This window comes from Mytilus trossulus, chromosome 12, assembly GCF_036588685.1.
Source record: "Mytilus trossulus isolate FHL-02 chromosome 12, PNRI_Mtr1.1.1.hap1, whole genome shotgun sequence".
Lineage (NCBI taxonomy): Eukaryota > Metazoa > Mollusca > Bivalvia > Mytilida > Mytilidae > Mytilus > Mytilus trossulus.
In genome coordinates, this window is record NC_086384.1 from 29,947,034 (window position 1) to 29,965,634 (window position 18,601).

Here is an 18,601-nt window from a genome sequence, read left to right on the forward strand (position 1 = left end):
AAAAACGTTTAGAGAAAAAATGATGACTAGAAAAATTCAAGACTATTGACAAGATAAAAAAGATAAATAAAAAATGAAAACAAAACAAGAAAAATGAAAATAAAATAAAATATATCATAGGTACATTAAACAAAATTATAAAGTCATTGTTTTTATATGACAGTTGTACATAAATATGGTTGGACTAATTAATTCTTAAACATGTTGAAGATGCCATTTCCCATTTAGCACAAAATGTAAGGGCTTTTTCAAATTTTCTGCCGAGACTCTTGTTCCTTCGTTAATTTTAATGTGAAGATCATCTTTGTCATAAAGATTCATCTTGACATTATATGATGTGCTGTCAAGACAAAAGTTAGAGTTGTCACACCGTGTAACATTTTTGTTGTCTCTTATTTTTTAGTACAACGTTTCATTGAACTGGAAAATATGTCTAGCAAGCCTAGTTGTCCTCCATGGTAATAGCGATGAGATGACGATTCTTGCGCCAAGTCTTTCAAGATTTTCAATTATTTCTACATATTTATCCATCGCCGAATATACCACATTAGGTGAATGTCGTTTATCATTTTTGTTCCTATATGACAAATTACTGGCAGTCAGATCTTCATACTGTTGAATATATCCTTCAAGGTCTGCTTATGTGGCGGTTCTTTTAGCCAGACCCTCCAACTAAAAAGATGCTTTCAGCCGCTTGATATCAATGAACTTTGGGATGGAACTATAAAGAAAGATAACCCTGTTTTAAACAGGGTTTTGTTTGAGAGTGGAAAAATCAGTGAACTACACTTCTTTCTCCTGAATCACTGAATCCCTTGATTCTGAATTTTAATTTACACACAAACATGTAACGAAATGATTCTTTATTATTGGATTCAACCAATTAACGCCCACCTTTGTTTTTGTTTCCATGTTAATACTTTATCTTTAATTGACTGAACCCACTATTTTGGGTTCTTTTGTAACTGAATAATGTGGTATAGACTTTGCTTTAGAGGTTGATGAGAGTTGTCTCATTGGCAATTATACCACATCTCCTTTTTTTAATACATGAGTAACCAATCTAAAGAGAATTGGTTGAATAAAAATGTCACATGAAAACAGGTCAAATCGATCACTAGGTAATGAATTCATCATCGATGTTTGATAGCTTAGTTTGACAAATTTGAACGAATCGTGCTGCTGAAAGCGAATTATTATTTAAGATTTTCATTTTAATTAAATGAATAGTCAAACAAAAAAATCATATTTTTTTTTTAATCTCGTAGTCATTAATTTGAACAGAAATAAAGGCAACAGTAGTATACTGCTGTTCAAAACTCATAAATCCATGGACAGAACACAAAATCGGGGTAAAAAACTGAAACCGATGGAAACGCATTTAATATAAGAGGAGAACAACGACATAAAACTAAAATGTAACACACACAACAACGGACCAAGCATCATACACAATCCCACGAGAATAACAAATATAACTTCAAAACCAAATACATGAATAAGGGATAGACAAGTACCATGACACGTCTTATCGCAATGTGAATTTATACTAAACAAATAAGAGAAAACAAACGCCGCAACGTTAAAATGTAACACACACAGAAACGAACAATAAATAATATAACAATGACCATATTCCTGACGACAATGTACATGCTGCAAGTATTTAATACACAATGAATTCCATTTTGAAGATGCATCTTTAAAGAAGTCATGACTATGTTTTAAATATTTTGCAGGTCCATCTACAAAAATCGTTGCATTTTCTGCCATTTTAGACCATACAGTCACTTTAGGACCGCTACAAGTAGTTAAATACATCAAGATTTTTTACAAACATTGGCAATGCATATGACCCACACCATGGACATGCCATTGTGCGAACAAAAGGAATATACTTAGTTTCTGTGACCGGCATGAATGATGGTGCGAAAGCTGCTCACTTAGAACTTGTCCGCAATGATGATTTGATAGGATCGTTGTATTTAGCCGGTAGTGGATGGTCTTCCATGGGTCAAACATTGGTGTTATCTCTTGATGAAAATGACCTTATGTGGGTTCATGTTTATAATAATAACGCCTACGCAGGTCATAGTATTGTTGGTTCTTCCAGTCAGTATTTCAATTCGTTTTCACTACTTCTTATGACTCCTCTCTAAATATATGACACACAAAAGTACAAAATGTTAAGATAAATATTAGAAAATAAATACAATTTTTTATTTGTTACCCTGAGGTAAAGTTAAATGTTATGACTACCTAACTTCTATGAGAAAGAGAAAAAACAACGTTAACGTTTTCAATCCAAAGTTGTTTTCAATGAGTACTCACATCTTAAATTTTCAAACGAACTTACAATTTATAATGAAACCAACAGCAGAAGATCTGCCACATATCTTTATATTTTCATTGGCTCGTTATTGACAGAGATGGACGACGACTTCAATCTAGAATCTTTGACAATCGTGATGATTAAAAATTTTCATTTGTCGACTTCCAATGTTTGGCAATAGGATACTTTATGCTTCGTCGTTTGCTTTTCACGCATCATTATGAAGAGAATTCCGTTCGTTCACGTTCATATTATACGGACTGCTTTTAAAGGAGCCGTTTCCTTAGTCAAAAGCTCCACCATCATAGGTATGAGGAGGGACAACTGAAATCGACGATACAAGTGTTTCCTGGCCAATATAACAAATTAATTAACCGATACGAGGTGTTCGTGTTTCAACTAACTTTACAGACATCTTGTCGAGGTATTAAATCATAGATATACTGTACCATTTAAATCGAATGTCTGAAATTTTTATTTATTTATCCATAATAAAGTTGCTACGGTCCAAGTATTTCGAAAATATTTTTTTAAGAACAAAAACAATTGTGGTCAATCCGAGAATAGAACATGAACTTGATATCATGGTATTTAAACTTAATTTAGATAAAACGAAAACAAATAGGAAATATTAAGCCGGAAATTTCTTAAAAGTTGGGTTATACATCAGTAAATTTGTTATAAATTTCTTTTGAAACTCAATCATTCAAATCATTTAAAATACATTTAAATCATTGTGTTGCAAATTACCACCGTCAATGTGTATTGGCAAGGTTTGTATTTGGACTAGATGGAGGAAGTTTTATTCAGGTGAAAACTTATTACAGGAAATCTGTTCAACATAAAATTGAGAACACCAATTTTTATCGATCAAGCAGTACATAGAAGTAAATTGCGAACACGTGGACATTGATATTGATATGTGAGTATGTTTTAAAAAAATTACAGACAGAGACTGCACAGGGCCAGTGATAAGACAGTGTTGACACAAAAATTAAAATACACATAGAATATTTCTTGAATGTAATGTCAGTACTAATAGTACCTTCATTTGATATATAAAGATATCAGAAGATGTGGTATGCATATGTCTGTCTTTAAATTGAAACATTGGATTAAATGACATGTGCTAGTAATCAAAAGTTAATAAGATAAATAATCCATGACGAAAAAAGTGAAAGTGACTATTTTATTATCACACCTTTCAAAGTAGTATAGCTCAGAATGTGTAGGGTAACATACTTACGCTGTCATAATGACTTCTATTTAAATACGTAAACGGCATAGTTAACTAGTCGAAGATATTTGCAAACCGTATTGTTGGGTAGTTACAAAAGTTGGATAATAACAGTTCTGAATAGACACAAAACTTCACGAGGAAGTAGTATACGTTTATATATTTTTCTCTTGTATACGTTTACTGTCATTTTATATTTAGTGATGGCTTTTAAATTTGATACTAACTTTAACAAAACAAATTCTAAAGTTTGTCAAATACTTTTTTATCGGGAACTTATTGGCTAACTTTTTTCTTTCCTACAATTGTGCTGAATTGTAGAGTAGATTATTTTTCGTATTTGACAAAGACTGATAATGAAATTGCAGTATTATTTGGCAATACTATGATTGAGAGAAAAAAAATGAGGAATTAACCCTGTAATACAATTTGACTGTGATCAATCAAACAATTCAAATGCTTAAAACTACATATATTTGTTACATCAGAATGGTAAGACGATCTTTAATGTATATCATTGTGTATCGTTCTTCAATACAAATCAGCTCATGTCAATTAATCTGCAAGCCGTGTTGAAGGCCATAATTTGATATATATTTTTTAAACTATTGGACAAGTGTGTTTTACAACAGTTATGCCAAAAGTAAAATAACATTGATCAGTTGCTAAAAAGATTATATAGATTTGAACCGTGCAAAGGGTGTATTACTTTGGTATTTCGAAGCTAGTCGAGTATGGAGTCTCTTTTATAGATTATCATGTTTCTCTATCAGAAATGTTTACAATGTTAAACGACCTAAATCACACATAAAAGTAAGATTCTACATAGACGAGCAGATACTGCAGTTTATTACACAGGCGTGACGAGTTTCAACTTCAAAGTTTATAAAAATCTGGAAAAAGTGGGGCCCTTATCATACCTTGTCCTTTCCTATTACAAAACATTTTCGTAAAAGCTAAGAATGTTCTTATTCAAGGATTAGATTTCCTTACCCGTATTCGGCACAATTTTTTGGAATTTTTGATCTTCAATGCTTTTCAACTTTGTACTCGTTTGGCTTTATAACTATTTTAATCTGGGCGTCACTGATGAATCTATGTACACCCTGGGGTCGATGCCCCTGCCGGTGTCCTCGCGGGTATCACTAGCCCAGTAGTCATCACTTCGGAGATGACATGAATATCAATTATATGATCACTTTTAAAAATTTCCTGTTACAAACTTTGAATTTTTATCGAAAAACTGAGGATTTTCTTATCCAAGGAATTGATTACCTCATCCGTATTTGGCACAACTTTTTGAAATTTTGGATCCTCAATGCTCTTCAACTTTGTACTTGTTTGACTTTATAACTATTTTGATTTGAGCGTCACTGATGAGTCCTTTGTAGACGAAATGCACGTCTGACGTATTAAATTATAATCCTGGTACCTTTGATAACAATGTATCTACTCATATCAGGTGTTGACGAATGTTTTATATTTCAAATTGTTTAATTGCACCCACTATGTGCACTATGTCCCGTAAACGTAGAAAAGTGAATTAATATATTATGAACCATTTCTTTTGCAGAAATTAGTTACTGCAGGATTTCGAAAAGATACATGTCAAAACAAATATGCAGTTACAAAATCCGTTTATATATGTACCTTTGTGCCAACCACAACAATTACCACCTGTACCTATTAATCCTTTTCTACAACCTATGTTCAATTTCCAAGTACCTCTTTTCCGAAGGATAAATGCTACAGGTAATTGACGAAGACATATTCAACAATATCATAATACAAATTATTTAACCAGATACACTGTACTAGTTAAACTATACTGATCGTATGGGAAATGAAATGTTTCTACAAATTGAATAAGCATACACGTTTTATAAAATTTCAATCAATTTAATTTGATACAAAAATGTTCTAGGTAAATTGAATACAAGTAATCTTTATCAATAGGTCATATAATCAATGTTATTGCAACTGATCGGGCGGAGCTAACGTTTTAATTTGCATAAGGACAGTCTATTTGAAGATGTGTGTGATAAGGATGATTGCCGTTATAATTAATTAGCTGATTTCTAATCACTTATAAATAAAGGCAACAGAAGTATACCGCTGTTCAAAACTCGTAAATATATGGACAAAAACAAACTAAAACTGAGGGAAACGCATTAAATATAAGAGGAGAACAACGACACAACATTAAAATGTAACACACACACAGAAACGGACTACGCATTAGACAACATCCGATGAGAAAAACAAATATAACATTAAAACCAAATACATGAATTTGGGATAGAAAAGTACCGTGACACGTCATATAGTAAAGTGAATTCACACTCAAATATAAGAGAAAACAAAAGACACAACGGAAACACAACGTTAAAATGTTACACACACAGAAACGAACTATGATATAACAATGGTAATTTTCCTGACTTGGTACAGGACATTTTAAAAGATAAAAATGGTGGGTTGAACCTGATTTTTGGCATATCAGTGTCATAAAAGGAATTAACAAACGACTGACTGGACACTTCATTGATAAATCGAGTAAAACATGTAAAATATGAATTAAAACGATTGTAATTGCATTGATTTTACGAGCATACACTTACAGGTATAAAGTTATGACGTAAATTTACTACATAACTGTATTTCAGATGAACTATCCCCGTATGGTTACATATTTGTCAGACTTCTTGGACAGGGATCATTTGGCAAAGTATATTTAGCAAAGCATTTGAGTTCTCAAGGGTTTTGTGCAGTTAAATGTGCATCGCAAACACTCTGGAACCCACAGTCACAAGTGGTAGGTACGTTTAGATTTGAGAACATGATGTCCTGTTTATTATTATCATGTTATTTTAACGGTACATGTACGAAATTTCGACCTCAATGTGAAAGAATATACCATTAACATATCACTTTACTCTATACTACAAAAATATATCAGATAAGATACGGTTTTGATCAGGTATAACATGTATTAGGAATAACTATTTTGTGCTGTTGGGTGCTTTTATATATATTTCTGTTAAGACATACGTATTGCATATATTTTGTCAACCAACAGATAATTAAACTTGCATTTAAAGGTTTATGTCTGAGCTTTCTGGCTTTTCAGATGGAAATACCCTCACCCCGTACCCCCTCCAAAAATGCACATTGGTTGCACGTGATTTATTATGCCGGATTATAAGTTACCATGATAAAAAGTACAAACAGAAACAGAATGAAAAATGTTAAACTTTATAAAACACAAACCATTTGGGATGTTCGCACCTCTGTTATCCCGCCAAACTATTCGTCACTTAGTCAACTTGTTATAAAACGTATTCACAGGTTTTCACGCAACCATTAAATGTTAATTTGATGACAATGCCGTGACAGATATAATGCATAATACAAGTTCAAAATTACATAAAAAGGTCAAACAGATTTCTTATGCCTTGATAGAGCGTTATTATTATTGCTGTCACAGGACGTCATCGTTGTCATCAATCCACAAGTCATCGTCACAGAAGTATACGATTTTTCAAACTTTCTTTTTCCTTTTTTACTTTGTCTCCTCTTTGTTCACCTATGAAAGCTAGTATTATATTGTATAAACTGTTTGTTTTATATGCATGTCCATTATATTATACTGTTATTGTAACTTTATATTGTATTATGGAAAAGACTTCATAAGTATGATTTACTTGTGTCTAATCCATTTTGCTTTAATTCAGCAAATAAAATATGTTTAAACTAGATATAATGCATAAATCAAATTGAATTATCGAATTAACGAATTGCATTTAATATGATTGATAGCATGTCAATTGCTTTTATTGTTATTTTATTAATTTTTTTTCAGAATGTAACAGCATTGACAAATGAATACACCATTCTTAGACAGATGTGGCATAATAATATTGTCAGTTGTTTAGGTATAATTACTTATGATTCTTCGACGTGGTATCTGTTCTTGGAATATATGGACATGGTAGGAATTTCTGTTCTATTTCCTTTATGATTTCATTTTAATCAGTTTTCCAGGTCGTGTCTGTTTGTATATTTCTTTTTACATACAAAACAAAGCAACAAACGTTTTATTTTGTAAGAGTTTAATCGATGATAAAATTTAAAAAAAAAAAAACACGTAACTTGTAAACTATGTATACATTTAATCTGAACACGCTAAAAGACATTTGGAAAAAGTTTCTAGAAAAAGCCCCGTTGGTGTGAGGTAAACATTAATTTTGCAGTAATTTCAGAATGTTTGTATTAGCATTTTATACTAATAAATACAATATATTTCGTGTCTGTTTCGACGCGATAGCGATATTTTGTAAAGGATGATGAAAACCAGAGGTTTTGAAAAGTAAGATAACAAAAATACTCAACTCCGAGGAAAATTAAAAAGAAAAAAAGAGCTTGAAAAAATATTTAATTTTAATAGAAATAAAATTCTGCGTAATTTCATAAATGATTCTGGCTAAAAAAAAGTCATATAAATAGAACTTACAAACTAAATGTTATCATTTTAACTCTATTATTCAAATGTTGATAAATTATTTCGAAACGACGATTTGTGTTGTTTTATTTTTTGATAATATTGTACATTTTTGTAGTAATCAAACATTTGTTGATCTAAGTAATTAACAATGATGGATTTCCCCTAGTTATTTCTGGTCAACTGTGGAATTGACGGTAACTTTTACCCAATAACAAATAATATTTTATAAAAATTACATTCGAATGAGTTCTTATTATATATTTGCATTTTTTAATTATTTTTATACATTAACAATGATTAATTAGGCCGTTAGTTTTTTCGTGTGAATTGTTTTTCGTTTGTGACTTCGGGCCTTTTATATCTGACTAGACGGTGTGAGGTTAGCTGATTGTTGAAAGTCTTACGATGAGCAATAGTTTTTTTAAATTTCTGTGTAACTTACATTGCTCTTCAGGGCGTTTAACAATTTAACATCCTCGGTTCAAATTATCCATAATGAAGGTAAATCCTGAAAATTCAGATGTAAAAATTTAAAGTATCATCTTGATTCGAGAGCCTATTAAAAGATGAATAAAGGCAACAGTAGTATACCGCTGTTCAAAACTCATAAATCCATGGACAAAAAACAAAATCGGGGCAACAAACCAAAACCGAGGGAAACGCATTAAATATAAGAGGAGAACAACGACACAACACCGAAACGCAACAGCACACAGAAACGGACCAAGCAACAGACAATACACCACGAGAATAACAAATACAACACCAAAACCAAATACATAAATATGGGACAGACAAGTACCGTGCCACGTCCTATCTCAAAATTAAGAGAAAACAGAAACGACTCAACGTTAAAATGCAACACACACACAGAAACGAACAATATTATAACAATGACCATCTTCCTGATTTGGTACAGGACACTTTTAAAGGGGAATAAAAGTGGTGGGTTGAACCTGGTTTTAAGGCATGCCAAACCTCGCACTTAAATGGCACAGTTAAATATAACATAAATATTACAGGACTACAATACAAATAAAAAGCAGAACACATTAGACAAAGAAAAGCATGATTAATAGATAACAAAAAGCATCAGGTTTAAAATTCAATACGCCAAAAACGCGTCTATTCCACACGAGACTCACCAGTGACGAAAAAAAAAATTACAAAATTGTACAGCACTGAAGATCTAAAGTTGAAAAGGTTTTGCCAAATACGGCATTGTTTGTATGCCCAGGATAAGGACATTCATATTATATAAAACAATTACAAGAACAGAGACATAAAATAAAACTTCTTTTATATCCTGCTGTTATTCTTTTTCAAACAGGGATCCATTAAAAGTATATACAAACAGTCTGGACCTATGGCTGAGATTTGTGTGAGTTATATAACACATGAGGTTTTAAACGGGGTTCTTTTTCTTCATGCAAAATTAATTGCCCATAGAGATATTAAAGGTAAGTAACAACACATGCCTACACTATGAATAAAGTAGCTGACAGATATGGAACGCCGGAACTGTCTTATAGTGTAAATATGATATGTGTTTTGTCGCTTTGCCTTTACGTCCTGTCATTTCTTCTTTATGTTATGTGCAGATGCCTTTATATATTCTGACACGGCATATCTGTGTTATGTCAAATAAGTAATTTGTTTGGTCAAACAATTGTATGATATGTCATTGCTAAACTTTGTTGTGTAAAATATGCATTACATTATGCTGTAACTACTATATATTCTGTGAATACTTCGGAACTTTATGGTCATCCACCTTTACATTCTCTCATCTTTTATCTATGTTGTTTCTATTCTTCTTTCACGTAAGTCAGTTACTAACTGCGTCCTGTCTCAAGTGTTATTGTTATGTCAAATGTTCTAAACGTTTTGTTTTGATACACCTTTGTTCTATGTAAATCTCACGGTAATTTAGTCTTTTGGCGTTATGTTGTGTTTATACATATGCATCTCCAGTGCAAACAACTGATACGTTTTGTGCAAACCTCGTTTACCTTATTTGCAAACATCGTTCACTCTATGTGCAAACATCGTTTACCTTATGTGCAAACACCTATTACGTTAAGTGCAAATACCTAGTAAGTTATTTATAAAAACTACATCATTATGTGCAAACACTATTACGTTATGTGCAAATACTGCTTATATTATGTGCAAACATTATGTTTGTTATGTTCCAATGCCTATTACATTATGTCCAAACACCTATTACGTTAGGTGTAAACACCTATAACGTTATGTTTAAACTCCTATTACGTTATGTGCAAACACCTATTATGTTTTGGTAAACGCTTTTTTGAAACAGATTTAAAAAAAAGCATCAATGATATGCATTTTGAAAATGAAAAAAAAATAAAAATTGACCTTTCTAACAAACTGTGGATTTTAATAATTATATTGATTGGTGTAAAAATGCTATATACATACAATGTATCAAGTTTTATTGGAAATTACTTTGCTCCAATTTAAAAGTGTGCGTTATGCATCCATGCTGTTGTTTTTTCTATGGTCGGGTTGTTGTCTCTTTGACACATTCCCCATTTTCATACTCAATTTTATTTGAAAATTTGTTGCATTTTTGTTAAAAATTTTAACAAATATACAGACACGATTCTAGTTTCCAAGAGGTGCAACCGAAAGGAACAAAACGATATAAAAAAGAAGATGTGGTACGAATGACTATGTGACAACTCTTCACAAGAGACCAGGATGATTTGTTATTACGTATACCCTCCCAGTATGGTTTTCATCTGTACTAGATTAATGCTATAAATGTAATGACGTCTCCCACGTTTCATGTAGCAGATAATGAATCCAACAAAATGTTCAGGATATTTTGATCGTTCATTTCCTTTTACAGTTGTGAATATTATTCTGAATAACCTTTCTAAGATTTATTATTTCCTCCGTCCCTGACAAGGCGTGTTGAAAAGGTTGGAGTCCTGAAAAAGGGTGGTCAGGTGACCAACCCCTCTTATCTGAAAATATTTTTTTTTTAAACTCACAGAGATGTTGGAAAAAATGATCCGATTTTAGATCATACAGGTAGACAAACGGGTTAAACAAAAACTCCGCAACTTGAAACTCCAGATAATGACTTTCATTTATTTGTATTTGGTTGGTATCTTTTCGAATCCTGTCATCAAGAACGATACAAAACAAAATACATATCTAATAAATTGTTATTGTTTTCTTCTATTATTTTTTTTTTTAATTTATCATATTTTATTGAAATCTGTACATTTGTTAGTTTTAAAACATCAAGTACCGGTACCTTATCCCGGCCTCGTTAACATTAGTAAATAACATATAATATACAACTGTTAGTTTTTGTTAGTATTGAACAAACAATTTTCTATATTTGAAAATATTATATACCATATCAGTAATATCAAAAAATGAAGTTTACCATTAAGATAATCAAACATAATTATCTAATATAACAAATGCACAGGTTATGAAAAAATATATAATATGAGTAGTTGAAGTAATAAAAAATAAGTGTCTATAAGCTATATATTTTTAGGTATGTCTGTAGATTATTTTGAATTTAAAATTATGAAAAGAGAAAACAAAAAAACAAAAAAAAGAAAAAAAAAAGAAAAAAAAAGAAAGAAGAAACAAAATTAAATAGATAGGTAAATAGATAATTGAAAGATAAATATTCAATTTTAAGGAAATTAAAAGTTTTTTGTTTGTTTTTGGTTATTTATTTGCAGAGATGAATAATGTAGTTCTTTCTCATGTGAGAAACAATATATCATATGACATTTCTATTTCTACTAATTTATGTACACACATATACAATGTAAAACAAAATATCTGATCATTCGTCAAACAGAATGGCAAAAGCATTCCAACTTTGTCAAAAATTTCTACTCTTGTATTTTTAACAGCAATTAATTTTTCAGTGTTGTATAAAGATTTTATTTTACTTTGCACTGCCTGCATTGATAGAGATTTCTTAAAATATTTGCAGTTGAAAATATATTGTTTTATCTGCATATAAATCAAATTTGCAGCATTCCCCCTAAATGATTTTGTAATATCCCTAAATAGAAAATATTTTATGGTAAATGGAACACTTATACCATTTGACAATAACCATGAGTCAATTTCATCAATGAATGTTTGAACAATCTCACAATTCCAAAATAAATGTACAATAGTTTCTACTTCTTCTTGGCAAACAGTACAATTTGGGTTGTCAGTGACCTTAATTTTATTCAAAAATTTATTTGTACCTAAAATATGTTGATTTATTCTATATTGTAACCACTGCAGTTTGGTATTTTTTGTGACTTTAAAATGTAATTTGAAAATTAATTTCCATTCCTTTTCATCTACCTTCACAATTTGATCCCATTTTTTCTGCCCCGTTGAAACTATATTATTTTTTTATTAACAGTGAATACATGTCTTTAGTTACCCTTGAGCTTTTAAAAAAAATCTTGTCAAATGAAGGAATAAATGTGTGACTAGTTTATAATTATCAAAAACATATCCCTTTCTTGCATTCTTTACTGCAGAAACTATGCTGTTATATTTCATAACATTTCTATCAATTTTAAATGTTTCTTCTAAATGTTCTAAACTGAAATAATTTCCAGCATCTGATACAATGTCATTAATGAAAAATATACCTTTATTATCCAGTTTTTATAAAATACAGGTTTATTTTCTATTTTAATACAATTATTCATCCACAGTGGACTTGACAAAAAATATTCCCACATATTCTTTTCTTCTTTATCAACAATAATGTCCCATGAATGGAATACATCCTGCCAAAATTTATTTTTCATGATTACTTTATTGTTTGACAGATAACCATTTCCAAACTTAAATATTTTTTCTTGATTTATTATGGAAAATAAAACATTTTTCCATTTATTGTTAGATTGAAAAAGTTTTCTAACCCATGTAGATTTGAGTGCTATGATGAAGGAATTAAGATTGATCATTTTCAATCCACCTTCACTGTAATCCTGTTGTAACAGATCTTTCTTGACTCTATGAACAGGTGAATTCCAAATAAATGTAAAAATAATCTCATTAATCTTTTTCACAAGTTCTTGATTTGGGTTTGGCAATGTAATTATAAGGTAATTTTGGAGAGGTAAAATCAGAGTTTTCACAACTGTAATTTTACCTATTACTGTAAGATTTCTTTTTAACCATATTTTGATTAGATTTTTATTCTGCAAAACTCTCTCACTATAATTGATGTTAATAATTTTATCAAGATCTACGTCAAAATTTATACCCAATAACTTAAAAGATGTTGCACCCCAGGATAAATTTCTGTTTGGACAAAGTTTGTCACTACAGTATCTTTTACTCCCAATCCAAACTACCTGTGTTTTAGAAAAGTTTATATTTAGCCTTGAGAGGTTTGCATACCAATCTAATTCATTTAAAGTTTGATTTAAGGAGTGTTCACTTCCATCTAAAATAAGTGAAGTATCATCTGCAAACTGTGATAACTTATGTTCTATCCTAGCCACAGTTATGCCAGTAATATTTTTATTCCCTCGTATTCTAATTGCCAAAATTTCTGCACAAAGTATGACTGCAGATGAGATATTATTATAAAATACTTTAACCCAGTTAATAATAGATTCACCAAAGTTAAAAAATTGCAACACTGACAACAAAAAGTCCCACGATAGAGAATCAAATGCTTTTTCAAAATCAATTAAAAGCAATAAACCTGGAATATTATGTTCTTCTGTATATTGTAAAAGATCATAAATCAATCTGATGTTATCCCCAATAAAACGCCCACTTATAAAGCCAGTTTGATCTAAATCAATCAGTTTGTCTAAAACTTTTTTAAAATCTACTAGCAATAACCCCTGAACCAATCTTGTATACAGTATTAAGTAAGGAGATTGGTCTCCAATTTTTGAGTAAATGTCTTGGTTTATTGTCTTTTGGTAAGCATGTAATGATTCCCTGCCTATGAGTCACTGATAAATGTCCCAAATTTGAACCATAATTTAAAGATTTAACAACAAAAGCTTTCAAATCCTTCCAGAAAAACTTTAAAAAATCTGTTGAAAAACCATCTGACCCTGGTGATTTATTATTATTCATTTTTTGTAAAGTAATGCTAGCTTCATTAATAGTTATCTCCCCTTCTAAATCCAATAGTTCATCCACAGATAGTTTATTAAAATTTAAATCTTTCAAATCTCTCTTTCTAAATCACTCAGTTTACACCCATTGCCAATAGTAACCTTATTTTTGTATAAATTTTCATAGAAGTATTTTGTCTCCTTTAAAATATCAAATTGGTTTGTAATAATTTTACCATCATCCTTTTCTACTTTGGGAATTATTTTGCTTGTAAACTGTTTTGATTCAAGACCACAAAAATACTTCGTAGGTTTTTCACCTTCGTCAATCCACTGCACTCTAGAGCGTATAAATTTACCCCTAATCTTTTCTTTTCTTATACTTTCTAATTCTTGTTTTTTTAATTTCGAAGCTATGTAATAAATTTTTTTCCAGTTTAGCTTCTAATATTTCAATATCACATAATAGATCTTTTTCCTTTTTATCCTTTTGTTTTTTCTTATAGCTTGAATAAGATATGATTTTACCTCTAATTTCTAACAACAATGTTTCAAGAAATAACTGACTATTTACTGTAAAATGAAGATCATCGTTACAAATCTCATGTATATTATCAAAATTATAAACCAATGCACCATACTGCTTTTTAACATCTAAAATCTTATCTTTAACCATATTTATGTATTTTATTCTATTATTTTTTTATAAGTGGTGTGCATATCGGTTTTTTTGGTTTTCTATAAGAATACATAAATAATTTCGTTGCTAAAATGGTCATCATAACATAATTTTACCTTTGAATTTCAGAAAATACTGACTATCTAGAAAAAAGATGAGGTATGAATGCCAATGAGACAATTCTCAACGAAAATCCAAATGACAAAGAAATAAATAACAATAGATCCTCTTATGGCCTTTGACAAAAACCCGTTCCGCATAGTCAGCTAATCAATTCATTTTTTAACCCATTTATTTTTTTCACCAGTTTTTTAAAAAAATGTTAAGAGTTAAGTAATTTGCTTTTATCCTGCTATTAGCATGATTAGCTAGTTATTGTATACAAATAACAGGTACACAACATGTTTTTGATTTGTTTGTACATGTTCAATTCCTGCTACCCGCTTCCATGTTGATCAATCGGTAATATGGATTTCTTTCTGGTAATATAAAAAAGAATAAATTTCCCGTTTACAAACAAAGTACATTTAAAATCAATACATTATTCCACAGTTGTTGATATGAATTTATCTTTTTGTTCAATATTTCAACGAATATCGTGACCGTCGTATGAATTAGAAACATAAACTTATTTTTCGAACGGAGAGTCATAAATTCAATGAATATTATAATGGGATATATACGGTATAAACGTTAGGCTTCGATGCGTTTAGTTATGAACGCGAATGATTCTATAAATACAGCTAAATACACAATCAAGCCAAATGTTCACAAAAGGAATTTGCTGCACATCATTATTCTGTCAAATCTTATTTTAAACAAGAACCATCTTTAAAAAAGATATCCGACGTATTTAAGTTTGAGTATATGTTTAAAAAAAAACCGAGGAAATATCACATGCATAGATGCGTTCTAAAAGTCATGTACGTTCGTACAACAAAGTTTTAAAAAAAAATATATAATTGATCAGAATAAACAGCTGGCATGGATACAAAGAGCTATCGGAGAAACAATTATTTGAATAAAAATATAAATCTTTGTAAATCTCGTTCAAATATTTATAGTTTTTCACTTGCTTTCCATCACGATATAATTAACGAGACGTTTCTTTTTTTTTCAAACACAACCAAATCACCCACCATGACAGCATTTTGTCCAATCACAGAAAGGATTTTCGAGCATGCGTATTGTGTTGCCATAGTTAAGCGTCCTTAAGTTCAAAGGGCACAAACCGAAACTATACCGACTACGTCGGAAAAATATAAAATTTCATACAAATATATTGTATGGGATCTAAATGTTATCATTCTAAAATATGTTTCGACAGTTTCCGTTAAATATTGCCATTTTTGTCCATCCTTCGACTTTAGTGGAAAAAGCGAGACATATCGATCCTACATTCCGTCGTCGTCGGTGTCGTCATCGTCGTCGGCGGCGGCGTCCACAAATACCACTCTGTGGTTAAAGTTTTTTAAATTGTAATAACTTTCTTAAACTATACTGGATTTCTACCAAACTTGGACAGAAGCTTGTTTATGATCATAAAAATTTGTAAAAATAAAATTCCATTTTTTCCGTATTTTACTTATAAATGAGCTAAGATTTTCTGCCAGGAAATATTACTATCACTCTGTGAAACAACATATTCACTCTGTGGTTAATGTTTTTAGAATTATAATAACTTTCTTATACTCTTTTGGATTTATACGAGACTTGGACAGAAGCTTATTTGTGATCAAAAGCTAGTTTCTGGAAAGAAATTTTGTTAAGAGTTTTTATACCTGTGTTTTACTTATGAAAGGACTTCCAGCGATCCCGCTAACATGTTTAACCCCGCCACATTGTTTATGTATGTGACTGTCGCAAGTCAGGAGCCTGTAAATCAGTGGTTGTTGTTTGTTTATGTGTTACATATTTTTTTTCGTTCATTTTTTTTTTACATAAATGAGGCCGTTAGTTTTCTCGTTTGAATTATTTTACATTGTCTTATCGGGGCCTTTTATAGCTGACTATGCGGTATGGGCTTTGCTCATTGTTGAAGACCGTGCGATGATCTATAGTTGCTAATGTTTGTGTCATTTTGGTCTTATTTGGATATTTGTCTCATTGGCAATCGTACCATATCTTCTTTTTTATATTCTTGTTAACATTACTGAAGTTCATTTTTTTAAACATTTATTAAATTAGCCTATATTTTTACCAAACGTGGACAGAACCTTCTTACAATCAAAGATCGTATCAAGAGGAATATTTTTATTGATATTTTTCCTCATTTTTGTTGAGCCTGCGATTAACCGTAAAAGTAATCGAGACACTGGGTTCCACGGAACCCTTACGAATTTTTAGATATATCGATCCCCCTTTTCTCGGCTACTGTAAAAGCGGGACGTTTTTTTGTGTGTGTATAAATGGCTAGCGAGGCATAATAAGATTAATTAAGTACCAATTTTCTTGCACCAGATGCGCATTTCGACAATACATGTCTCTTCAGTGATGCTCGTTGCCAAAATATTTGAAATCCAAAGCTTATATAAAAGATGAAGAGCTATAATCCAAAAGGTCCAAAAAGTATAGCCAAATTCGTGAAAGGAATCAGAGCTTTGCACGAGGGAGATACATTCCTTAATTTATAATAATTTCTATCATTTTGTAACAGCAAATTTTAATAACACAAAAAATCCGTATTTTCATAAAGTTCATATGAGTCAATTAAAATTTTCCTCCAAGTGCGGAAACAATCTTGAATTGATGCAATCTTGTTCGCCCTGAAATCGACGTAACATATTTAGTCAAAATTATTTTTAAAAAAATCACCTAGGCTGTATAACGAAAAGAAAACTGTGACAGACTTTAACACCAGAAGGGAAGGCTAAAATTCTTCTGTAATTTTTCTGCCACTGGTTATGATTTAAGAAAGTTCACTAGTCATGTTTTGTATTACTGGAATTTCGGAACCCTCTTGTTCATCCGTTTAAGGCACCATGAAAAAACTCCCAGTTTTCAAAAATCGTTAAATGTGCAGTATGTCATTGATACGATATGAGTTCTCAAAATGAATCAAGATAATATAAGGGCAATAAGACATTTGTAAAAATATAAAACCCTTGTTATGTTTTATTTCTATTTGAGAAAATCGTTATGTTAAAGATATGAATCAAAGTACTGAAGTACTGAACATCGGATGACCGCAAGTTCTTGTGGACGGTCACAAACACTTGTCTCGGAAAACCAAATCACATCTCTTTACCTGAATGTGACGTTAAAGTACAGATATATATTTTTTTTCTGTGCGTGGATGATAAATTCAACCTCATCGTAGTATTGATATAAATCAGTGAACTCTTTTTTTGTTATACATTATTTTAATATTTGTAAATTACAGTTACATGTATATATAATTTTCATCCATTTGTATATCATTATATTGCACCAATTAATTATAGTGCTGTGCAAGTGCATGGTGGACAATCTTCTGTATTATTTCGATTTTTCTAATAGATTACATTTGAGTGGGCACTCATATTTTCCAGCAAAACATTCAATGTCCCAACCAGAGAGAGGGAGCAAAGACAGATAACTCTGCATGGGATATCGCAAACGTTCTTGAGATATTCTTCCGCATGCGGTAACACACTATTTCTGTACGTGTGTATACCTATTAAAGATTTTTTTACTTTATTTATGTTTCTAACAAGTTTAACAAACCTTTCATATTATTAATTTATTTAAAAAGTTGTCTCGTTGGCAATCA

The 18,601-nt window shown here is 30.8% G+C and overlaps 1 protein-coding gene across 1 annotated transcript in view; it reads left to right on the plus strand.

Moving 5' to 3' along the window:
• Positions 1 to 3,115: 3,115 nt before the first annotated feature.
• LOC134693436 (mitogen-activated protein kinase kinase kinase 3-like) overlaps positions 3,116 to 18,601 on the plus strand; it is a 45,163-nt gene continuing 29,677 nt past the window's right edge. Inside the window, exons 1-5 of the mRNA XM_063554260.1 lie at positions 3,116 to 3,254; positions 5,143 to 5,321; positions 6,236 to 6,384; positions 7,432 to 7,560; positions 9,404 to 9,533. Coding sequence (XP_063410330.1) covers positions 5,189 to 5,321; positions 6,236 to 6,384; positions 7,432 to 7,560; positions 9,404 to 9,533 — 541 coding nt within the window. The 5' untranslated portion in view covers positions 3,116 to 3,254; positions 5,143 to 5,188. The remainder of the gene's footprint in view (positions 3,255 to 5,142; positions 5,322 to 6,235; positions 6,385 to 7,431; positions 7,561 to 9,403; positions 9,534 to 18,601) is intronic.